The sequence below is a fragment of the Bufo gargarizans genome, chromosome 10 (genome assembly GCF_014858855.1).
Source record: "Bufo gargarizans isolate SCDJY-AF-19 chromosome 10, ASM1485885v1, whole genome shotgun sequence".
In the NCBI taxonomy this organism is placed as follows: domain Eukaryota; kingdom Metazoa; phylum Chordata; class Amphibia; order Anura; family Bufonidae; genus Bufo; species Bufo gargarizans.
The window spans coordinates 89115638-89141671 of NC_058089.1; the positions used below are offsets into that span (position 1 = coordinate 89115638).

Consider the following 26034-nt stretch of genomic DNA (forward strand, 5'->3'; position numbering starts at 1 on the left):
GATGCTGGCTGCACGAACAAGTGGACTAAGGTGAGTTAAATTATTATTATTATTTTTTTTTAACCCCTCTAGCGCTATTGTACTATGCATTTTGTATTCAGAATGCTATTATTTTCCCTTATACCCATGTTATAAGGATAAATAATACAATCTACATAACCTTGAACCCACATTCAGTTTTTTATCACGCTCGTGCAAAACGTATTGCACCCGTGCGATAAAAACTGAACAACAGAACGCAATCTCAGTCAAAACTGACTGCAATTGTGTACCTACTTACGCGGGTTTGCCTAATCCGGACACGCTCGTCTGCAAGGGGCCTTAGAATGGAGTAGTTTGCTTTTGGCTCCATTCTTAGCTGTAGGTCTGGCTCCAGTGGCTGATTGGTGGGGGTGTTGGGTTTCGGACCCCCACCAATCTGATATTGATCGATCATTAACCCCACAAGAATACCTTCTGTATGGATGGGGTTACATGCTGTGCTGCAGCCAATGACTGGCCTCAGAGGTGACGTGTCCCCAAGCTCACCATGACCTAGCAGTGACACGTTACTTTGGGACATGTCACCGCTGAGGCCAGTCATTGGCTGCAGTGGCACACGTGACCTTATTCCTGCAGGAAGTTTACATGTGGGGACTGGAAGTGCAGTGATGACAGCCTGAACCTGAATTTGTCCGAGTTGCTTGAGATAATTGGGTTCTTCATTTATAAACTGTTTTACAGCTCACCAGAGAGAACAGATCCGAGCCCTGGGACCCCTAAGGACCATGCTTGTTTCCGTATCTGAACGTTGTGATAAGAAGATTCAAGACATTTATGAAAAAGAAAGACTCGAAGTAAAAACTCTGAAAATGGAAAAACACAATCTTTTGAAAGTGATTGATAAGTTGAAAGAAGAGAAAATCTCTTTACAGGCTCAGGTAATTTTAGTTTTCTTTTCTTGTTATAGTGTAATAAAACATTTCAAGGATGTCCAGGATAAGAAAATATCCCCCTTTACCACTCTTTACCCTGAGCTGTGTCTGGTATAGCAGCTCATTCCTATTCACTTGTATGGGGATGAGCTGCAGTACCGTACACAGCCAGTGGACAAGAGTGGCGCTGTTTTTGGAAAAGAGTAAACCTATTTTCTGAGGATTTACCTGTAGGGTGGTTTCATGCACAGCATATTTTTATGCTGCAGTTTTTTTTTGCCAAAGCCAGAAGAGGATTAACCCCCTTGAGGACTTCCGCCGTACATGCATGGCGGAAGTCCGGTCTCTAAACATGGTGCCTGCTCGCACGTGCAGCGGGCGCCATAGCTGCCGGGTTCCTGCTATTTTAAATAGCAGAGACCCGCGGCACATGTATGCGATCAGCCATAAGGCTGATCGCATACATTTTCTCTTTCAGATGTGGCCATGGCATCTGATCAGTCCGGAAGCGGAAGCTACGCGCTTCCGCTCCTGTGACCGTGTTCCCCGGCTGAGATCGGGGGGCACCTGTTACATTGATCTAATAGACCAAAGCCTTAAGCAGGCTTCGGAGTCTATTAGATTAATATACCAATACAGGCCACTAGGTGGCAGCACTTTATTATTATATTGAAAATTAAGTGCTCAATGATGGCTATATATGATGGAACACAATGGGCAATTTAACCACTTACCGCTAAGCTAACGCCGAAAGGCGTCATCTCCGCGGCGCTCCCAGGCTACGCTAACGCCGATTGGCGTCATCTCGCGTGAGCCGAGATTTCCTGTGAACGCGCGCACACAGGCGCGCGCGCTCACAGGAACGGAAGGTAAGCGAGTGGATCTCCAGCCTGCCAGCGGCGATCGCTCGCTGGCAGGCTGGAGATCCGAATTTTTTAACCCCTAACAGGTATATTAGACGCTGTTTTCATAACAGCGTCTAATATACCTCCTACCTGGTCCTCTGGTGGTCCCTTTTGTTAGGATCGACCACCAGAGGACTCAGGTAGGTCAGTACAGTCGCACCAAACACCACACTACACTACACTACACCCCCCCGTCACTTATTAACCCCTTATAAACCCCTGATCACCCATGATCACCCCATATAAACTCCCTGATCACCCCCCTGTCATTGATCACCGCCCTGTCATTGATCACCCCCCTGTCAGGCTCCGTTCAGACGTCCGTATGATTTTTACGGATCCACGGATACATGGATCGGATCCGCAAAAAGCATACGGACGTCTGAATGGAGCCTTACAGGGGGGTGATCAATGACAGGCGGGTGATCACCCATATACACTCCCTGATCACCCCCCTGTCATTGATAACCCCCCTGTAAGGCTCCATTCAGACGTCAGCATGCGTTTTGTGGATCCGATCCATGTATCCATGGATCCGTAAAAAATCATGCGGATGTCTGAATGGAGCCTTACAGGGGGGGTGATCAGTGACAGGGGGGTGATCACCCTGATTACCCTGATCACCCCTGTCATTGATAACCCCCCTGTAAGGCTCCATTCAGACGTCCGCATGCGTTTTGTGGATCCGATCCATGTATCCATGGATCCGTAAAAAATCATGCGGATGTCTGAATGGAGCCTTACAGGGGGGGTGATCAGTGACAGGGGGGTGATCACCCTGATTACCCTGATCACCCCTGTCATTGATAACCCCCCTGTAAGGCTCCATTCAGACGTCCGCATGCGTTTTGTGGATCCGATCCATGTATCCATGGATCCGTAAAAAATCATGCGGATGTCTGAATGGAGCCTTACAGGGGGGGTGATCAGTGACAGGGGGGTGATCACCCTGATTACCCTGATCACCCCTGTCATTGATAACCCCCCTGTAAGGCTCCATTCAGACGTCCGCATGCGTTTTGTGGATCCGATCCATGTATCCATGGATCCGTAAAAAATCATACGGACGTCTGAATGGAGCCTTACAGGGGGGTGATCAATGACAGGCGGGTGATCACCCATATACACTCCCTGATCACCCCCTGTCATTGATCACCCCCCTGTCATTGATCACTCCCCTGTAAGGCTCCATTCAGACGTCCGCATGATTTTTACGGATCCATGGATACATGGATCGGATCCGCAAAATACATGCGGACGTCTGAATGGAGCCTTACAGGGGGTGATCAATGACAGGCGGGTGATCACCCATATACACTCCCTGATCACCCCCCTGTCATTGATAACCCCCCTGTAAGGCTCCATTCAGACGTCAGCATGCGTTTTGTGGATCCGATCCATGTATCCATGGATCCGTAAAAAATCATGCGGATGTCTGAATGGAGCCTTACAGGGGGGGTGATCAGTGACAGGGGGGTGATTACCCTGATCACCCCCTGTCATTGATAACCCCCCTGTAAGGCTCCATTCAGACGTCCGCATGCGTTTTGTGGATCCGATACATGTATCCATGGATCCGTAAAAAATCATGCGGATGTCTGAATGGAGCCTTACAGAGGGGGTGATCAGTGACAGGGGGGTGATCACCCTGATTACCCTGATCACCCCCTGTCATTGATAACCCCCCTGTAAGGCTCCATTCAGACGTCCGCATGCGTTCTGTGGATCCGATACATGTATCCATGGATCCGTAAAAAATCATGCGGATGTCTGAATGGAGCCTTACAGGGGGGGTGATCAATGACAGGGGGGTGATCCGGGAGTCTATATGGGTGATCACCCCCCTGTCATTGATCACCCCCCTGTCATTGATCACCCCCCCCCCTGGTAAGGCTCCATTCAGACATTTTTTTGGGCACAAGTTAGCGGAAATTTTTTGTTTGTTTTTGTTTTTGTTTTTTCTTACTAAGTCTCATATTCCACTAACTTGTGTCAAAAAATAAAATCTCACATGGACGCACCATACCCCTCACGGAATCCAAATGCGTAAACATTTTTAGACATTTATATTCCAGACTTCTTCTCACGCTTTAGGGCCCCTAAAAAGCCAGGGCAGTATAAATACCCCACATGTGACCCCATTTCGGAAAGAAGACACCCCAAGGTATTCCGTGAGGGGCGTATTGAGTCCATGAAAGATTGAAATTTTTGTCCTAAGTTAGCGGAAAGTGAGACTTTGTGAGAAAAAAACAAAAAAAAATCAATATCCGCTAACTTATGCAAAAAAAAAAAAAATTCTAGGAACTTGCCAGGCCCCTCATTGAATACCTTGGGGTGTCTTCTTTCCAAAGTGGGGTCACATGTGGGGTATTTATACTGCCCTGGCTTTTTAGGGGCCTGAAAGTGTGAGAAGAAGTCTGGGATCCAAATGTCTAAAAATGCCCTCCTAAAAGGAATTTGGGCCCCTTTGCGCATCTAGGCTGCAAAAAAGTGTCACACATCTGGTATCGCCGTACTCAGGAGAAGTTGGGCAATGTGTTTTGGGGTGTCATTTTACATATACCCATGCTGGGTGAGAAAAATATCTTGGTCAAATGCCAACTTTGTATAAAAAAATGGGAAAAGTTGTCTTTTGCCAAGATATTTCTCTCACCCAGCATGGGTATATGTAAAATGACACCCCAAAACACATTCCCCAACTTCTCCCGAGTACGGCGATACCAGATGTGTGACACTTTTTTGCAGCCAAGGTGGGCAAAGGGGCACATATTCCAAAGTGCACCTTTCGGATTTCACCGGCCATTTTTTACACATTTTGATTGCAAAGTTCTTCTCACACATTTGGGCCCCTAAATTGCCAGGGCAGTATAACTACGCCACAAGTTACCCCATTTTGGAAAGAAGACACCCCAAGGTATTCCGTGAGGGGCACGGCGAGTTCCTAGAATGTTTTATTTTTTGTCACAAGTTAGCGGAAAATGATGATTTTTCTTTTTTTTTCTTTTTTCCTTACAAAGTCTCATATTCCACTAACTTGCGACAAAAAATAAAAAATTCTAGGAACTCGCCATGCCCCTCACGAAATACCTTGGGGTGTCTTCTTTCCAAAATGGGGTCACTTGTGGGGTAGTTATACTGCCCTGGCAATTTAGGGGCCCAAATGTGTGAGAAGAACTTTGCAATCAAAATGTGTAAAAAATGGCCTGCAAAATCCGAAAGGTGCACTTTGGAATATGTGCCCCTTTGCCCACCTTGGCAGCAAAAAAGTGTGACACATCTGGTATCGCCGTACTCAGGAGAAGTTGGGGAATGTGTTTTGGGGTGTCATTTTACATATACCCATGCTGGGTGAGAAAATATCTTGGTCAAATGCCAACTTTGTATAAAAAAATGGGAAAAGTTGTCTTTTGCCAAGATATTTCTCTCACCCAGCATGGGTATATGTAAAATGACACCCCAAAACACATTCCCCAACTTCTCCTGAGTACGGCGATACCAGATGTGTCACACTTTTTTGCTGCCAAGGTGGGCAAAGGGGCACATATTCCAAAGTGCACCTTTCGGATTTTGCAGGCCATTTTTTACACATTTTGATTGCAAAGTTCTTCTCACACATTTGGGCCCCTAAATTGCCAGGGCAGTATAACTACCCCACAAGTGACCCCATTTTGGAAAGAAGACACCCCAAGGTATTCCGTGAGGGGCATGGCAAGTTTTTAGAATTTTTTATTTTTTGTCGCAAGTTAGTGGAATATGAGACTTTGTAAGAAAAAATAAAAAAAATAAAATCATCATCATTTTCCACTAACTTGTGACAAAAAATAAAAAGTTCTATGAACTCACTATGCCCATCAGCGAATACCTTAGGGTGTCTACTTTCCGAAATGGGGTCATTTGTGGGGGTTTTCTACTGTTTGGGCATTGTAGAACCTCAGGAATCATGACAGGTGCTCAGAAAGTCAGAGCTGTTTCAAAAAGCGGAAATTCACATTTTTGTACCATAGTTTGTAAACGCTATAACTTTTACCCAAACCATTTTTTTTTTTGCCCAAACATTTTTTTTTTATCAAAGACATGTAGAACAATAAATTTGGCGAAAAATGTATATATGGATGTCGTTTTTTTTGCAAAATTTTACAGCTGAAAGTGAAAAATGTCATTTTTTTGCAAAAAAAATCGTTAAATTTCGATTAATAACAAAAAAAGTAAAAATGTCAGCGGCAATGAAATACCACCAAATGAAAGCTCTATTAGTGAGAAGAAAAGGAGGTAAAATTCATTTGGGTGGTAAGTTGCATGACCGAGCAATAAACCGCTAAAGTTGTGGAGTGCCGATTTGTAAAAAAGGGCCTGGTCACTAGGGGGGTATAAACCTGTGGTCCTTAAGTGGTTAATGATTGCCAGTTATAGTCACCCAGGGTGACTTAAAAAAGTAAAAAAAAAAATATATAAAAGTTCAAATCCTTTCCTTAAAATAAAAATACTTAACCAATAGAAAAAATAAACATGATGGGCATCGCCGCGTGCAAAAATGTCCATACAATTAAAATATAACAAAAATAATAGTGTAACGGGGAAAAAAATAAAAACTGCTAATTTGCCATTTTTTTCTCACTTCAACTACCCAATATTTTTTTTATAAAAAGTGATCAAAAAATCGCACACACTTCAAATTGGTATCATTAAAAAGTACAGATTGCCCCGCAGAAAATGAGCCCTCACACAGCCCCGTACACATAACTACAAAAAAGTTATAGGGGTCAGAATATGTTGAAAAAAACTTTTTTTCTCAAAGGTTTTAAATTTTTTTCAGTATTAAAACGCAAGAAAAATTATACAAGTGTGGTATCTTTGTAACTTTACTGACCTAGAGAATGAAGATAACAGGTCAATTTTTACTGCATAGTGTATGGTGTAAAAAAAAAAATATTCCGCTTCCCACTACATGGTATGCAACCGTAAATAATGCCATTAAAAAGTAAAACTTGTACCGCAAAAAAATAAGCCCTCAAAAGGCTATGTGAACGGAAAAATACAAAAGTTAGGACTATGGGAAGGCTGGGAGTGAAAAACAAAAACGCAAAAATGGAAAATTTCAGGGACCTCTTAGGCCTCGTTCACACTTCAGTGTTTGGTCAGTGATTTCCATCAGTGATTTGTGAGCCAAAACCAGGTGCAGCTCTAAACATAGAACAGGAGCAGATCTTTCCCTTCTACCTAATGTCTATGGAGGCTCCACTTCTGGTTTTGGCTCACAAATCACTGATGGAAATCACTGACCAAACACTGAAGTGTGAACCAGGCCTAAGGGTTAAAAAGGAAGGATTTATATTTCTCCTTGTTGGATCCACTTCTGACTGTGGTTAAAAAAACTGCATCAAAAACTGCAGTGGTATTTCTCCAAATACAGTAAATATTGTGTGTGAAACCACCCTTAAAGGGGTTATCCCAGGGTTTCTGTCACCTGAAAAATGGGTATTAAAGGGACACTGACAGGCCCAAAAAGCATATTTAGGGGTATATATGACAGTATAGGTCTTATAAAGGGTATTAGAATCATCTAAGTATCCCCCCTGTCCGCCTCATAAATACAGTAATCTGAAGTTTTATAACCTGCTTTCCTGGCGTTCAATCTGCCCAAGGGGCGGTGCTTCATATCAACTTGCGCCCAGCCAGCCTCGCCACATCTGCCGTTTGAAGCGCCGCCCAGCTCCTCAATATTCACTGAGCTGGGCGGCTACTCTGAAGCGCTGTACTAGTGTCCCCGGCCATCTTCAGCGCATGCGCCCGGCACCCTCACTGGCCGGGATCGCATCGCGCCGTCTGCTTTATGCGCATGCACCCGGCACCCTCACTGGCCTGGATCGCATCGTGCATCTGCTTTATGCGCATGCGCCGGGCACAGCAGCGCCCCGCATGCGCATAAAGCAGCGGCGCGATGCGATCCCGGCCAGTGAGGGTGCTGGGCGCATGCGCTGAAGATGGCCGGGGACACTAGTACAGCGCTTCAGAGTAGCCGCCCAGCTCAGTGAATATTGATGAGCTGGGCGGCGCTTCAAACGGCAGTTGTGGCGAGGCTGGCTGGGCGCAAGTTGATATGAAGCACCGCCCCTTGGGCAGATTGAACACGATGAAAGCAGGTTATAAAACTTCAGATTACTGTATTTATGAGGTGGACAGGGGGGATACTTAGATGATTCTAATACCCTTTATAAGACCTGTACTGTCATATATACTCCATAATATGCTTTTTGGGCCTGTCAGTGTCCCTTTAAGCTGTCTGATATAAGCGATGTGCTAATGTCAGCTGAACATAACTATATTAGAGCCATCTCACTGCCTGCCGCCGTTATTGAGAAAAACAAAGTTTATAATATGCTAATTAGCATCTCGGGGCCGGGGGGGGGGGAGCGCGCTGCACCTGCTCCTAGAGGCTCCGTTTGCCCACCTCTTTTCACACCCTTCTTCTCTTGATTGACAGGTCCAGGCAGCGCTGCTCTCCTCCCGCCGGCCATGTCTGCAGTGGGACGCTTCCTTACTGCGCCTGTGCCGAATATTGAACGGCGCAAGATTTACACTGCAGACATGGCCGGCGGGAGGAGAGCAACGCTGCCTGGACCTGTCAATCTAGTATAGCAGGGCGTAGCCAGAGGTGGGCCCCTCCTGCTCCTACAGGCTAATTAGCATATTATAACAGTTTGTTTTTCTCAATAACAGCGGCTTTAGGCAGTGAGATGGCGCTAATATAGTTATGTTCAGCTGACATTAGCAGATCACTTATATCACCCATTTTTCAGGTGACAGAAATCCTTTAATGAGATCGCTACACCATTCATTTGTTCTAATTGTTTTTCTAGCTCAGGGGGCGTGTCCTTTCTGTGGCAGCTATCTCCCAATCACAGCTCAGGGGGGTGTCCTTCCTGCTTCAGCTCTCTTCCAATCACAGCTCGGGGGGGTGTCCTTTCTGTGGCAGCTATCTCCCAATCACAGCTCAGGGGGCGTGTCCTTTCTGTGGCAGCTCCCTCCCAACCACAGCTCGGGGGGCGTGTCCTTCCTGCTTCAGCTTTCTCCCTGTACCTGTCACAGCTTCTAACAGTAGATACGACTGATGGCAGCTGAAGGATGGAGCTGAGCATATGAGTCCTCCACAGCGTTTACTCAGGTGGACAGAGAAATAAAGGAAAGGAAAAAACAGCAGGTGGCGCTATACAGCTACATTTTATTGAATAACTCAGTGGCTTGTACAACATTTTTAATTATATGCAATTACAAAAGTATTCAGATCTAGGTGCTGGTTTGAAAAATTTGAATTTTTTTTTTTTTTTGTGTGGGACAACCCCTTTTCAGACAGCTACATTAAACATCATCTATGTAGAGACAGTTGTCTTTGGTTTGCTGGCCCTTAGTTTCACTGCACGGATCCGTGCTCCATGTGATTTGCACTATTGACTTGTAGGAGTCCTTATGCTGCTTAACCCTTATATAACTGTGCCAGTGATGGTTTTGCCCTCAGGTCTCCAAACTGCAGGAAGAGATGGAAAAGGTATACCTAATGTACAGGGATGAGTGTGACGCTCGTAAACTTCTTATATCGGATATAAATGAGCTGAAGTATCAGCAAGAAGACCTTAGGCTTTCCCAGGATCATAGTAAGTAGTGATGAGCGCAGTTCCGAAAAATTTGATTCTGCTGCTTTGCCGAATTACACAAAGAAACAAAGAAATCCGTTTTTTGACGAATTATTTTGTCATGAACCGCATTCCTTTGTATGTAGCGGGCGCAATAACGGGGAACGACAATTGCGCCGTCCCCACTCATTGAACCCCTCAGATGCCACATTTATTGCTGATTGCGGCATCTGTTGCTGCAAGTGCAGACTTTCAGGGGGTCAGACGGTCTCTCTGCCTTATCCATTTGTTGGCAGAGAGACCGTCGCGGCCATCTTGATTGAAGACGATGATGAACACTGATTATGTCACTGTGCCCAGCTGGCGTGGTGACGTCATACGTCGTCCCACGTGAGATTCTGCTCGGTATCTTTAATCAAGATGGCCACGACAGCTGCGAGCAAATGGCTACGGTGACTATGTTTTTTGGGGGGTTTTTTGCCACTATTTCAGGAAAGATAGATTCGTTACCACGAAGCGCGGGGAAATTCGGCTTCGCAGCGAATCGATTTGTCAATTTGTATGGCTTCGATTCGCTCGAAGTTATAAAGTATTAAAAGAACAGTTGGACTGTTACTTCAGCTCTTTACCACGTTATATCTGCCGGCATGCTCTTCTTTGGCTTTATATAAAAGCTGGATTAACCCTATCCATTTGATTTATCCTCTTTATAAAAAGGTGAGTAACTTTGGAAATGCATTGCATTACATATCCTGTACTGATCCTGAGCACAGCCTGTATTTTACTCCAGAGCTGCATTCACAATTCTGCACGCTTTAGCTGAAATTTCCTCATACGAGGAAGAAGGAACCTCTCAGTCTCCATAAGTCTGACCACTGCCTTTCCACTCCATATAGTTATGTCCCAGCCCTATATACAAAATAAGTAAAACATACAAAAAAAATTCAATCTTTTGTATTGCAGAAGAACAGGGAGAAGACCCGGTGACTTTAGCCGTGGCGTTAAGAGTGGCCCGCAGTGATCTCACAAAAACCCAAGTTCTCCTGAATACATTAAAAGCTGATTATGGAGATGTTGTTCCCAGAAGAGACTTTGAGAATCAGGAAAAAAAAGTAGCTGCATATGAAGAAAAGGTGAGTCCATGTACATGTATAGTGCAACATTCATGTATAGTGTTTTTTATTTTTACTATTAAAGTGGTTGTCTGGGTTTTACAGTTTTATTAACCGATAAGTGAGCGTTTGCTCGTTCATCGGATAATTGGCTGCAGCATCGCTAACGAGCGCTCCCACGAAAGTGATAATGAAGTCAACGAGCTGCGACTGACTTCCTGTGTTGTTGATTGCGCTCATTATGGGCACTTCATCTGGTCTTTTAAAAGGATGCTAAACCAAGTATTCCCTATTTCCGTAGTGGGCAACTTGGGGCACTCCATCTGTTGTGGAACTACAATTCCCAGCATGTTCCATTTATTTCTGTGAGAGTTCTGAGAAGAGCAGAGCAAGTATGCATGCTAGGAGTTGTAGTTTAACATCAGCTGGAGTGCTGTAGGTTGCCCACCCCTGAGTCAAGTCAAATGGATTAACACAGTATCCCTAAGCCTATGATCATACACTGCTGAATCTATTAAAAGCACAGCATGAAATACAAATTCCCTATAGAGATGGCGTGTTACTCCCAGGGGTGCACCTAGCCTTTCTGCTGTCTGAGGCGAAAACTGAAACGGCGCCCCCCCCCCCATGCCAATTTTCTTAACCTAACCCTTTGGCCACAATTAAAGCGCTCCTTGCCCATGGCCCTTCCACTGCCCCCAACGTGCCCCTACCTGGTGCTTCCTGAGGCGATCACCTGGCCTCATTGGTGGTGCACCCCTGGTTACTCCCGAGGTTCACGGACTGCGTGTTTAAAACCTATGATCTGCAGTATTTAGCAGTTAAAAGTTGAATCATCTTTATCGGTGCAGATAGAACATCTTCAGAAGGACCTCTCCCAGCTACAGGGAGAACACCAGTCACTTCTAGAGATCAACCAACAGGTTGTACAGGAACGCGATTCTTTCTGCAGGGAGGTGGCCGATCTTCAGGGAAATAGAACTCCTAGGCCAGCCTGGGAGAAATGTGTTGGTAAGTATACTCTTTGTATCATTCTTTCTCTCCTTGTAATTAAAAGTGTACCTTCAATTATAGACAACTTTGCATAGATCAATAGTACAAGTGAAGATAGGAAATTTGTAGTATATCTTATTAGAGGAAAAAGCCTCTCTTTCTGCCTATCAGGGTTCTTCCCTCCTACAGCCTGCTTCCTAAATTGCTCACTAACTCTGCATTTACTGATCGAATCTGTAAGAGGTCTCCAGAGAGGAGGCCGCTCTTCGGGTTCTCTAAGGGATCAGGTTTCATGCTACCCATGGAGAGCGGAGGAGGAGCTGGAGAACAGCTGCTATGATGTTTCCCATACACAGCACACATACAGAAGAGGAAATCCTTCTCCCCTATGTCTCACATCCTCAGATGCAGCAGCATGGAGGACATTATACAGCATTACTGAGTAGTGTAGCTGTTAATCCTGCACTTGGGTGAGATAGAAAGTCAGCAGCAATGTCTTCTGCCAGCAACTACCATATTTTTCGCCCTATAAGACGCACCTAGGTTTTATAAGAGACCAATAAGAAAAAAAGTTTTTCAGTTAGACCTCAGATCAGATCACCAGTCAGACCCATATTAATAAGACCCTCAATCAGACCCCCAATGTGAATGCCCCCCAATCAGACCTGAGATAAGAGCCCTGAATATAAATAAGACCTCAGACGATATATCATATCAGACCCCCATGCCTCATATCATCAGCCCCCAGCCAATGAGCACATAAAATAAAAAATCTACTTACCTCTCCTGCTCCTCACCTCCAGCGCTCTCCTTCTTCTTGCCGTCGACCCGACGCGGCCTAGTTAGCCTAGTACAACATGGGGGTGGGGTTTATTGAAAATGGGATGTGGCTTTGTGGGAAATAGGTGTGGTACAATATGCAACATTTTGAGACAAATTTGCACCACGAATTTGGAATAAAATGCTGTCTGACACTAAGTCTACTTTCACACTGGCGTTTTGGCTTTCCGTTTGTGAGATCCGTTCAGGGCTTTCACAAGCGTTCCAAAACGGATCAGTTTGCATTCTGAATGGAAAAGGATCCGCTCAGAATGCATCAGTTCAGTCTCCATTCCGCTTTGGTGTCCGTCTGATGAAACTGAGCCAAACGGAACAATGTAAGTCAATGGGGACGGATTCGTTTTTCACTGACATAATCTGGCACAATAGAAGACGGATTCGTCTTGGCTACGTTAAAGATAATACAAAAGCGCTGACCAGTAATTGGTGTAGAGTTAGACAAAAGCGTCTGTCTGTGCACCAAAATTATCGTACAACGTGAGACTTTTTTTTGCGATGGGGCCCAATGAGATCTGTGTACGTCACTGTATGTGTACATATATATATATATATGTGTGTGTGTATAACAGTTTATTAAAAAGTCGGTGTCCTTTCTGCAGATATTTTTCCTGAAGTCTTTCAACGATGGTCAGAAGTATCTGAGGGAAAGAGCAGTGATCAGCTGGTGGATGTGTTACTGACAGAACTGGGCACGAAAATTCTCAAAGAAAAGGATTTCTTTCCAGGCATGGTATGACGTGTTGTGAGGCATATCTCTAGAGTATATCAAAGACTGGCAGATGTTCTCCAGGGACTTATAGAAACCTAGAATGTGTCGGCAGATAAGAACCAATTGGCCCATCTAGTCTGCCCAATATACTGAATACTATGGATAGCCCCTGGCCCTATCTTATATGAAGGATGGCCTTATGCCTATCCCATGCATGCTTAAACTCCTCCACTGTATTTGCAGCTACCACTTCTGCAGGAAGGCTATTCCATGCATCCTACTCTCTCAGTAAAGTAATACTTGATTGGTGATATTTTATATCTGGCTGCAGTGGAAAAATCTGTTATCTGGTTCCTTATTAGAGGTCTTCATGCTTAGTATAATATTCTCTCTGCTGTAATTACGGCTTTGTTCACACTGACATCATGGCTTCCATAATCACTATGATGGTCGTGACAGATCTGGCTTACAGGACCTCTCACCTGACATGTCTTTTTGGTAGCTACTTGCATCCCCCATGTAATAACAATTCTGGAGTATCAGAAGCTCTATGTTGTACCATACTGTACCTTTATTATTACTGCTAGAAGTTTATGAATGAATTGCCATCAGTTTGCAATGAAGCTCCTGATGGGTGTTACCACATGGGGGTGTGTCCCTGCGCAATCTGATACTATCCAGACAGTGTTGCCAGTGTCAGACTCTGACACCCCCAACTGGTAACACCCATCTGGACCTTCATTGCAAACTGCTAATAATTCATTCATGGCACAACCTAGAGTTATAAGAAAGAACAGATGCTCCTTCATTGTTATAACATGGGAAATGCAAGTAGTTACTAATACAGACATGTCTGGAGAGGTGACAGTTACTCTTTTTAACCCTTTCGCTACCAGCGCTGTACATGTACGGCGCTGGAGCAATAGGCAAGCATGGTGCCCGCTCGCCCGTGCAGCGGGCGTCATGGCCAGCGGGTCTCTGCGGCTAATTACTGTGATCAAGTGATATCACGGCATCTAAATGCACAAAAACCCGGAAGTTTGTGCTTCCGGGCATCCTACTGGCATCCCCTGCGGCCAATGGGTATGCCGTAATTGGTTTGCATGGGCTCAGCCTCACTGAAGAGGCCGAGAACATTCAAACTGCAATTCTTTTTTCTGCCACCAGATGGCAGGCCAACATAAGAAATGCGCAATTCTCAATAATAAGTCCAGTTTAAAAATACATGATTGTTTAAAATTAAAAAAAATAGATTTTGTAGGCTCATATATGAGCTTCAAAATCATTACAAAAAATATAAAATATATATATATATATATATATATATTAAAAAAATATTAAAGTTTAAATCGCCCCCCTTTCCATGGGTATCACCGCGACTAGAAACGCCCTTACTATTAAAATCAAAAAATATTTTTCCAATACAGCGAATGGCGTAACGGAAAAAATTGCCAATTTGCCATTTTTTCATTGCTTCTCTTACCAAATTTTTTTTAATTAAATGTGATCAAAAAGTCACACACACTCCAAAATGGTACCAATAAAAACTACAGATCGTCCTGCAAAAAATCACCCCCATCCCCCCACACACACACAGCTCAGTAGATATAAATCTAAAAATGCACGTCAGAATATGGTGATGTAAAAAAGTTCAAAGTTTAAATTTATTTTTACACTATTTAGGCATAAAAAAAAAAAATATATACATATGGGGTATCGTTGTAATTGTAATGACCCAGAGAATGAAGGGCATTGGGCAGTTTTGCCGTAAACGGAACGCCGTGCGAACAAAACCCGTAAACCGGTGGAGGAGTTGTGTTTTTTTCCAATTCCACCTCATTTAGAATTTTTTTGACCGCTACCCACTACACTATATGCCATAATTAATGGTGACATTATAAAGTACAACTTGTCCTGCAAAAAATAAGCCCCTATGTGAATGGAAATATAAAAAAGTTATGGGTCAAGATAGATGGGGAATAAAAATGAAAACGCAGAAACGAAAAAAAACTCTGGTATCCTTAAGGGTTAAAATGGGTTTGTTTATTACTATTGCAGACTCCATTATTCTTCCCCTTGAAAAGCTATAGAAACTTGTAGGGAGCCTACCATAAGTGAAGAGAGCCTAAGGTTAGAACTCCATAGCTTCACACTTGTGATTACCATGAAGTGGCTGATTTAGGCGACATTCATATCCCTGGTAAACATATCCTACAGGCTGTTATGGCAAAGAACAGCCTGCTAGAGTTCACCGCATCGGCATTGCCGGATTCTACAGTTCACCACTGGATCCCCATTGACTACGATTGGGTCTTGTGGTGATCCGGCCACTTTCTGGGATGACGGGTTTCGGCTAAACAAAAACCATTGCATGCAAGTGATGAAGCTTCCACAGTCCTACCTACCTCAACCGGCAGGCAGGAATGTGTCGCACTAATGTATACTCGGGTGCATTGTTTGATTGCTGTATATTAGCAGTCTACTTTGCAAGTCTTATGACATAGAATCTAGAAACGTATTCATCTTGGGCCTTGTTGCTCAACAATGGCTAAAGACATGCAGGCATTCTGTAGGACCAAGGTGCGACACCTTCATATATATATTTTCTTTTCTCTGGAAGCCATACTTCATCAAAAATCCAACAGAAATAAACGTTTAATGTCTCTGTATGAAGTCAGAAAGCGGTGCCTCGAGGACTGTTAGAAATGTGTAGCTGTTGTATTATGGTTCTTTACAACTTGTGAGCTGATATTTGGTGAAATTAGTCTTGGTGTCATTCATTCCAGGGAATAGGAGATAACGTTCCCATCCATCTACGCCATGAAGGACCAGTCAAAAACCTACGATTAAGTCTAAAAGAAGTGTACAGCATGATGAAGGAAATCTGGAAAGAAAAATGTGCCATTGACCAGCAGGTAACAAGCATTCTTGTTATTGCATTTGTTGCTGTACAGTATCTCTACATAAAGTATATTTCTTATCTTAATTTCTTAATAAAGGGTTTCTAAAGGAATTAGGAAAATGAAAATACCTAAATATTACTTTATTATAAAACATATTCTCAAATACCTTTTATTCGTTATAATGGCTTGTTTTGTCCAGGGAGCAATATTTAGGAGAAATAAAATGGCCGCTGTCCTATTAGTACACACAAAACCTGTCCTAATCTCACAGGAGGACAAGTTACTTCAGAGCAGTGAGCCAAAGAGCTGCCTCATCTTCTGTGATCCTGAATATAGTTTAATATGATCTTCAGCTAAATCTCTGTAGAAACGGAGTTCATGAGGAGACATGAAGTACAGGGAGGAGGGTGGGGGTGATGTGGATAATAAGCAGCAGTCTCCATTACCACAGTCTGTCCTGTCCGTCCTCTCTGTACTTCACGTCTCCTCATGAACTCCATTCCTACAGAGATTCAGCTGAAGATCTTATCTGTAATCAGGATCATAACCCCTGACAAGTAGGAGAGGAGGATGAGGCAGCTCTTTACCTCAGTGCTCAGAAGTAACATGTCCTCCTGTATGATTAGGACAGGTTTTGTGTATATTAATAGGACAGGCGGGCATTTTGTTTCTCTTAAAGGAAACCCGTCATCAACTTTATGCTGACCGTACTGAGGGCAGTATAAAATAGTGACAGAAATGCTAATGTCACCAATGTGTCACTCATCAGCTAATAGTAAGTGGTTGCTGAGAACCAGCATCATAATCATTGCAGCCCAGACCTTGAGAAGAGTCAAATCTACCTGAGAAGAGTCCTGGTTATTCCTAATCTCCTGCTCTCCGGCCCATCTGCTGATGATTGGCAGTTGGGATAAAACTAGGTAGAAGACTGGCAATCATCAGCGGGTGGGCAGGAGAGCAGGAAGTCATGAATAACCAGGACTCTTCTCAGGTAGATTTGACTCTTCTCAAGGTCCTGGGCTGCAACGATTAAGATGCTGGTTCTCGGCAACCACTTACTATTAGCTGATGAGTGACACCCCGCTGACATCAGCATTTCTGTCACTACTTTATACCTCCCTTAGTACGGTCAGCATAAAGTTGATGACAGGTTCCCTTTAATGATTGCTCCCTAAACAAAATAAGACATTATAAATATTGAAAGGTATTTGGGAATATATTTACTCTAAATTCCCGGAGAACCCCTTTATTTGTATTTTTTTTGCAGTTTGCATATGCATATTAGTAGCACCTCAGCTTTTAATGGGGCTTTTGAATGTAACAGGCCCCCCTGGCTATCACACATCATTTGTAGTATTATACTCCATATATGTGGCAAAAGGCCTTTCTAAAAAATGTTTTCATATAAAATATTGCATATAAATTAAAGGGCATCTGTCAGCAGATCTCTCCCTATGACACCGGCTGACCTGTTAGATGTGCGCTTGGCAGCTGAAGGCATCTGTGTTGGTCCCATGTTCATATGTGTCCGCACTGCTGAGAATAATGATGTTTTATTATATGCAAATGAGCCTCTAGGAGCAACAGGGGCGTTGCCATTACTACCTAGAGGTTACACTTTCTCTGCAACTGCTGCTCCTCCTGCACTTTGATTGACAGGACCAGGCAGTGTAAACGTGATCACATCAGGACCTGTCAGCCAAAGTGCAGAGGGCATGGCCGTTGCAAAGAGCGCTTTACATATTATAAAACACCATTGTCTCATCTCGGACATTGGGGTTATATCGCTAGGATTTCTATGGGAGCGCCGAAAATAGCCGAGCAGTGAAATTAATGGGAAGTGCGGCCACCGCTCCATTCACTTCTATGGGGCTTACTACAAAACTATATGTCTTAGGCCTCATGCACACGACAGTATTTTTTCACGGTCCGCAAAACGGGGTTCCGTGTACGTTTTTTCTTCCGTGTGTATTCCTTGATTTTTGGAGGATCACCAGACCAGAAAAGTGAAAAAAAAAATCTAAGTCAAGTTTGCCTTGAAAATGATAGGAAAAAAACGGACACGGATCATGGACGCGGATGACAATCTTGTGTGCCTCCGTGTTTTTTCACGGACCCATTGACTTTAATGGGTCCGCAAACCGTTGTCCGTCAAAAAAATAGGACAGGTTATATTTTTTTGACGGACAGGAAACACGGATCACGGACGCGGATGACAAACGGTGCATTTTCAGAGTTTTCAACTGACCCATTGAAAGTCAGAACAACGGACACGGATGCACACAACGGTCGTGTGCATGAGGCCTAAAACATGTCCCCAAATGCCTGGCCCCTCATATAGATTAGGCTTACCCTGCTCTCCGGCACCCACGTCGCTCCTGATCCATGCACCGCCGATGCATTTCCCCGTCGTGCGGATCAAAACATCTGGCCACAGGGGGGTGAGCAGCCAATGGCAGACTGCGATGGGGACGAGCCTCCCTAGCATCGCGGGTGACGCTAGGGAGGCTCGTCCACGTCATGGGAAGATGCAGCAGTGGCCGTGCGGGGATCAGAAAAGACGCAGGTGTCGGGGAGCGGTGTAAGTATAATCTTCATGAGGGGCCCAGGCATTTGGGGATGTGTTTTAGACCTTAGATAACCCCTTAAATGCCTGGGGAAAATCTTGCCAGTTGTATTCCTTAGTCCTGTGCTTGTCTTGCACAGTTGCACACCCATGACATGATGCTCTTATCCACCTTGTCTTTCCTGTAGAAGGGCAGACAGTCATCTCTCTCAGAGTTTATGATGAACCATCTACAGAAAAAGTTCGGAGAGGCTTCCATTGAATGGTCATATTCTTTGCACCAGACATGTCGGATTCAATTGATAAATGAGCAAATGTATTCATTTTACAGAGTCCTTATGGGTCAGGTGAGTAGACAGACTATCTCACTGCTTGTCTGTAGAGATTCCTCTATTTCTATATGTGCATCTGCTAAAATATACTTTCAAGGGAACATATGGAAAAAATTACATATTGTTTTAACCACATCCCGGCATGTACGATGGATGTCGAGCGGTTAAACCTGGCGCCCGCTCAAGAGCCGCGCGGGCGCCATAGCCAGCGGGTTCCTGTTGTTTTACACAGCATGCATCTGCCAGGGATGGAAAACAGCTCTGATCATAGACTTTTAACCCCTTAGATGGCACTAGAGCCATTTGGTAGCAATGGCGGCCAGAAGCATTCTGTCTCAGACCTACATAGCTGAGCTTCTGTCCCGGCCTGTGGTAGGGCTTAAGGCTAATTTCACACAAGCGAGTTTTCCTTCCGGATTAGATGCGTGTAACGAACACATAGCATCCGGACTGAATCCTGACCCTATCATTTCAGTTGGTCTGTGTACATGAGCGTAATTTTTCATGAGTCATCTTAGCGTTTAGGAAAAATTGCAGCATGTTCGATTGTTTTTCATGCAGCCCTGGCCCCCATAGAAATTTAATAGGCTTTGCGTGCAGTGTCGGACCAGAGTACCTGAGGATCCTTCAGTGGGCTCAGTCTGTGATCCCATAGTGGGCCCCAAAAGTCCAGAACAAAAAATACATTTGGAGTGGCCTTTGGAGACAGTAAATTGCCACTAGGGTCTATTTCTTTGAATCAAAATTTATTATACATTATTGATGATATGGGAGTTAGGCCCCGAGAATAATTTACTCTGGTGGGACCAAGGAACGCCGTCCGACCCTGCTTGTGCAAAAAACAGAAGGCATCTGGATGCAATGTGGTTTTCACTAATGGTTGCTAGGAGATGTTGAGTGTTTATCTTTACTTGTGTGTAAAACGCATTAACCCCCTCCCGACCAGCGCCGTAATAGTACGGCGCAGCGGGACGTGACTTGCCGTACTGTTACGGCGCGCTGATCGGGCAGGTGCAGATGCTGCACCTGCCCGATCAGCGCGCCGTAACAGTACGGCAAGTCACGTCCCGCTGCGCCGTACTATTACGGCGCTGGTCGGGAGGGGGTGCCTTCCTTAGGCACCCGATGCCTTCCCGATGCCTTCCTTAGGCACCCCGATGCCTTCCTTAGGCACCGTGGCTGCCTTCCTGTAAGCCTGTGAGATCCAGCCCCCTGGATCTAACAGGCAAGAAGGCTGTAAGTGTATTACAGTCTGTAATACACTTACAGACGACGTATCACAATACAGAAGTATTGTAATGCATTGTAAATGGGATCAGACCCCCAAAAGTTGAAGTCGCAAAGTAGGACAAAAAAATAAAGTGTTAAAAAAATAAAGTGTTAAAAAATTAAAGTGTTAAAAAAATAGTGTTACAAAAAAAATTTAAGTTTCAAGTAAAAAAATAAACATTATTTTTTTTTAACTAGGGGAAAAAAAAAGTAGACATATTAGGTATCGCCGTGTCCGTAACAACCTGATCTATAAAAATACCACATGATCTAACCCCTCAGATGAACACCGTAAAAAAGATAAAATAAAAACGGTGCCAAAAAAGCCATCAAAAAGTCATAGGCACCCCAAAATAGTGGCAATCAAACCGTAATCTCATCCCGCAAAAATGATATCCTACCTAAGACAATCGCCCAAAAAAAAATAAAAAATTATTTTCTTTTGTTTCAAAAATGATATTATTGTGTAAAACTTAAATTAAATAAAAAAGTATACATATTAGATATCGCCGTGTCCGTAAGAACCTGCTGTATAACCCCTCATATGAACACCGTAAAAAAAATTAAGTGTGTCAAAAAACTAAAAAAAAACTTTTTGGTCACCTTACATCTCAAAAAGTTTAATACCAAGCGATCAAAAAGTCATATGCACCCTAAAATAATACCAATCAAACCGTAATCTCATACCGAAAAAAATTAGCCCTTACATAAGACAGACAGTCGCCCAAAATTTAAAAAATCTGGCTTTCAGAATATGGAGACACTAAAAAAATCTTTTTTTTCAAAAATGCTTTATTATGTAAAACTGAAACAAACAACCAAAAAAGTAGTCATATCTGGTATTGTCTCGTCCGTAACAACCTGCTCTATAAAAATACCATGTGATCTAACCTGTCAAATGAACAGTGTAAATAACAAAAAATTAAAACAGTGCCAAAACAGCTATTTTTTGTTACCTTGCCTCACAAAAAGTTTAATATAGAGCAACCAAAAATCATATGTACCCTAAAATATTACCAACAAAACTGCCACCTTACCCCGTAGTTTCCAAAATGGGGTCTTTTTTTGGAGTTTCTACTCTAGGGGTGCATCAAGGGGTCTTTAAATGTGACATGGCAACTTAAAATTATTCCAGTGAAATCTGCCTTCCAAAAACCATATGGCGTTCCTTTCCTTCTGCGCCCTGCTGTGTGCCCGTACAGCAGTTTACGACCAGATATGGGGTGGGGTGCTTCTGTAAACTACAGATTAAAGGCAATAAATGTTGAGTTTTGTTTGGCTGTTAACCCTTGCTTTGTTAGCGGGAATTTTTTTTTATTAAAATGGAAAATCTGCCAAAAAAGTGAAATTCTGTAATATTATCTACATTTTCCATTAATTCTTGTGGAACACCTAAAGGGTTAACAATGTTTGTAAAATCAGTTTTGAATACCTTGACGGGTGTATTTTCCAAAATGGGGTCACTTTTTTGGAGTTTGTACTCTAGGGGTGCATCAGGGGGTCTTCAAATGTGACATGGCAACTTAAAATTATCCCAGTGAAGTCTGCCTTCCAAAAACCATATGGCGTTTCTTTCCTTCTGTGCCCTGCCGTGTGCCCGTACAGCAGTTTACGACCACATATGGGGTGTTTCTGTAAACTACAGAATCAGGGCAATAAATATTGAGTTTTGTTTGGTTGTTAACCCTTGCTTGGTTACTGGAAAAAATTGATTAAAATGGAAAATCTGCCAAAAAAGTGAAATTCTGAAATTTCATCTACATTTTCCTTTAATTCTTGTGGAACAGCGAAAGTTTGTAAAATCTGTTTGGAATACACAGTAAGATGCTGACAGTTGCCTAGAAGACCCAGCCCTCAGGCTGGATTCCTGGGCTTCCGTAGCTGGGAGGCTCCGATGCCTGTGTAAACCCCGCACGTGCCGCGGTCAGCGCTGACCGCGGCACATGAAAGGGTTAATCCGCTGGCATCACTGCATACAGCGATGCCTGTGGATGCAGCAGGGGCCCGGCTATCAGTAACAGCCGGGCCAGTGCTGCGTATCGGGCGGGTGCACCCGCCCGATCACATCACGTACATGCACATGGGAATGCGGTAAGGCACCACATTCCCCCACGTACATGTACGTGGTATTGCGGGAAGGGGTTAAAGCTGACCTACAGCAGTGAATCAAAATGTCTGGGTTGTTATGGAAATCTGGTGTAAAACTGTGTGTGTATGTGAAGACTAAGGACCTGCGAGCTTCTATTGGCTGATAAAGGACATGTGACCGTGTGTATGGCAGTTGGGATATGAAAAGAAAGACCTGCAGGCTACTATTGGCTAATGTAGGTCATGTGATGTGCCATATTTGCATTTTTTGGGGAATATCTCTAATTTGGGAACGGTACGTGCTAAAGAGCTGAGACCTGGTGTAAAACCTTCCCAGACACCTGATGTACCTGTGTTTGTGATTGTAAATGCAACGGTGTGGATTCCTTTAGCAGACCTACATACATACACTCAGATTTATATTAGATATATACTAGCAGCAGAACCGGGCTTTGCACGGGTATATTTCATCTATTTCATTTAATGTTTCTGTGTGTCGTTAAAAGATATCCACAGTATGCCCCATAACAGTGACCTCTACAGCACCCCGCCCCACTGTCTGCTGAGCATCTAATCCTATCCTGTGTGATATTGTCTGCTGAGCTGTGTATCTAATCTTATCCTGTGTGATACTGTCTGCTGAGCTTTGTATCTAATCCCATCCTGTATGATACTCAGGGGCGTAACTAGAAGTGACTGGGCCCCACAGCAAATATTTGTAAGGGCCCCCCTCAGCGCGCTTCGCATCTCCCTCCTCCTGTGTAAACCCCACTCCTTTGGCACAGTGTAGAGGTATACTGTATATTGTGTAGCACAGTGTAGAGGTATATTGTGAGGCACAGTGTAGAGGTATACTGTATATTGTGTGGCACAGTGTAGAGGTATACTGTATATTGTGTGGCACAGTGTAGCGGTATACTGTATATTGTGGGGCACAGTGTAGCAGTATACTGTATATTGTGTGGCACAGTGTAGCGGTATACTGTATATTGTGGGGCACAGTGTAGGCTATGTGTGTATAACATAAACATATTTCATATGAAAACTTACAATTACTTGGCTTGGCCCTTGGGGATCTCGGACGCCACTTCCACACTTTGGCCGGGGGCTCGGCGGAGCTGATGAGGTGCTTTATCCTAATGAGAAAGATTTCATAATAAGGATTTGGAGAAGGGGCAGAGGGGTCACAGAGCAGGGAGAGGCTGGTGCTGCTACTAGGGGTCATACCATGGGGGAGTAATAAAGCCCACCATAATGCCCCCCAGTAGTAATAATTCTCCTTATAATGTGACAGTGCAAAAATACCCCCTTGTAATGCCCCCAGTTGAGCTAATGTCCCCATAGTGCCCCCATAATGTGCCAGTATAAAATACCCCTATATAGTGCCCCCAGTAAATTCCCCCATAGTGCTCCTCTCCCCCTTCCTGCTAGTGCCCCCCATAATGTACCAGTATAAAATGCCCCATATATAGTGCCCCAGTAGATGCCCCTCAGTGTCCGGCCTCTGATAGGCTGCCGGCCTAGTGTCCCCCATAATGCCCCCCAATAATGTGCCAGTAAGTGTCCCCATAGATGCCCCCCCCCACCATGTGCCAGTATCAAGTGCCTCCCCCCCCACATGTCCCAGTATTATAGTGCCATCTCCCCCCATGTGCCAGTATCAAGTGCCTCTCTCCTTCCCACCCCCCATGTGCCAGTATCATAGTGCCAAACCCCCCCATGTGCCAGTATCAAGTGCCTCTCTCTTCCCCCCCATGTCCCATTATCATAGTGCCATCTCCCCCCCAAAAAAGTGCCAGTATTAAGTGCCTCTCCCCCCCCATGTGCCAGTATCATAGTGCCAACCCCCCCCCCACATGCCAGTATCAAGTGCCTCTCTCCTCCCCCCCCCATGTCCCAGTATCATAGTGCCATCTCCCCCCCCCCCCACAAAAAAAGTGCCAATATCAAGTGCCTCTCTCCCTCCCCCTCCCCATGTGCCAGTATCAGGTTCCTCTCTCCCCCCCCCCCCATGTGCCAGTATCAAGTGCCAACCCCCCCTCTCCCCTCCAGGTGCCAGTATCAGGTGCCTCTCCCCCCCCCCATGTCCCAGTATCATAGTGCCATCTCCCCCCCCCCACAAAAAAAGTGCCAGTATCAAGTGCCTCTCTCCCCCCCCACCCCATATGCCAGTATCAGGTGCCAACCCCTCTCCCCCCATGTGCCAGTATCAGGTGCCAACCCCCCCTCCCCCCCCATATGCCAGTATCAGGTGCCACTCTCCCTCCCCTCCCCCATATGCCAGTATCAGGTGCCACTCTCCCCCCCCCATATGCCAGTATCAGGTGCCAACCCCTCTCCCCCCCCATGTGCCAGTATCAGGTGCCTCTTCCCCCCCCCCCCATGTGCCAGTATCAGGTGCCAACCCCCCTCCCCCCCCCAGGTGCCAGTATCAGGTGCCAACCCCCCTCCCCCCATGTGCCAGTATCAGGTGCCTCCCGCTCCCCCATGGCAGTAACTGTCGGGTATTAAAAAAATAATAATAAACACTTCTACTTACCTCCATGTCAGCGATGCAGCCTCTTCCTGTGTCCCGCCTTGTATTGGGTCCCGCCCTGTATGTCCTTATATGGAGTCAGTGCTTGTATTTGAGAAAAGATTCTGCTGGGATTCGAACCCACGACCTTCTGCTTCAGAGGCAGAGCAGCTAACCACTAGACCATACCAGCTGCCTTGCGGCTGACTGAAAAAATATGAGACTTCTACTGTTATAGCTGGCTAAGTGTACATCTTTACACATTACAGCTGCTCATATATAGAGATATAGCAGAGCTGAATGTGCTGAGACTGCTGTCATATACAGATATAGCAGTATCTCAGATATATCTCTATATGACAGCTGTTCCAGCACACTCAGCTCTGCTATATCTCTATATATGATAGCTGCCCCAGCAAACCCAGCACTGCTACATCTATGCATATGACAGCTGCCCAAACACACCCAGCACTGCTATATCCCTATATGACAGCTGTCCCAGCACACTTAGCTCTGCTATATCTATAGATATGATAGCTGCTCCAGCACACCCAGCTCTGCTACATCTATATATCTCTAAGTATTGCTATACAGTAGATAGATATATAGAGATATAGCAGAGCTGAGTGTGCTGGGGCAGCTGTCATGTGTATAGATGTAGCAGAGCTGGCTGTGTTTCGGCAGCTGTCATGTGTATAGATGTAGTAGAGCTGGGTTTGCTGGGGCAGTTGTCATATATAGAGATATAGTAGAGCTGAGTGTGCTGGTGCAGCTGTCATGTGTATAGATGTAGCAGAGCTGGGTGTGTTTGGGCATCTGTCATGTATAGATATATGACAGCTGCCCTAGCAAACCCAGCTCTACTACATAGAGATATAGCAGAGCTGAGTGTGCTGGTGCAGCTGTCATGTGTATAGATGTAGCAGAGCTGGGTGTGTTTAGGCATCTGTCATGTGTATAGATGTAGTAGAGCTGGGTTTGCTGGGGCAGCTGTCATATATAGAGATATAGCAGAGCTGAGTGTGCTGGGACAGCTGTCATATAGAGATATAGCAGTGCTGGTGTGTTGGGGGCAGCTGTCATGTGTATAGATGTAGTAGAGCTGGGTTTGCTGGGGCAGCTGTCATATATAGAGATATAGCAGAGCTGAGTGTGCTGGGACAGCTGTCATATAGAGATATAGCAGTGCTGGGTGTGTTGGGGGCAGCTGTCATGTGTATAGATGTAGCAGAGCTGACTGTGTTTCGGCAGCTGTCATGT

General features: G+C 44.6%; 1 protein-coding gene across 1 annotated transcript in view; it reads left to right on the top strand.

Annotated features, from left to right (window-relative positions):
* The window catches only part of TSNAXIP1 (translin associated factor X interacting protein 1), a 59861-nt gene that overhangs the window by 20839 nt on the left and 12988 nt on the right, over positions 1-26034 (top strand). The window contains exons 6-12 of the mRNA XM_044270634.1: positions 724-920; positions 9333-9468; positions 10411-10580; positions 11411-11570; positions 12992-13122; positions 15888-16016; positions 18759-18917. Of these exons, the coding sequence (XP_044126569.1) occupies positions 724-920; positions 9333-9468; positions 10411-10580; positions 11411-11570; positions 12992-13122; positions 15888-16016; positions 18759-18917 (1082 nt within the window). The remainder of the gene's footprint in view (positions 1-723; positions 921-9332; positions 9469-10410; positions 10581-11410; positions 11571-12991; positions 13123-15887; positions 16017-18758; positions 18918-26034) is intronic.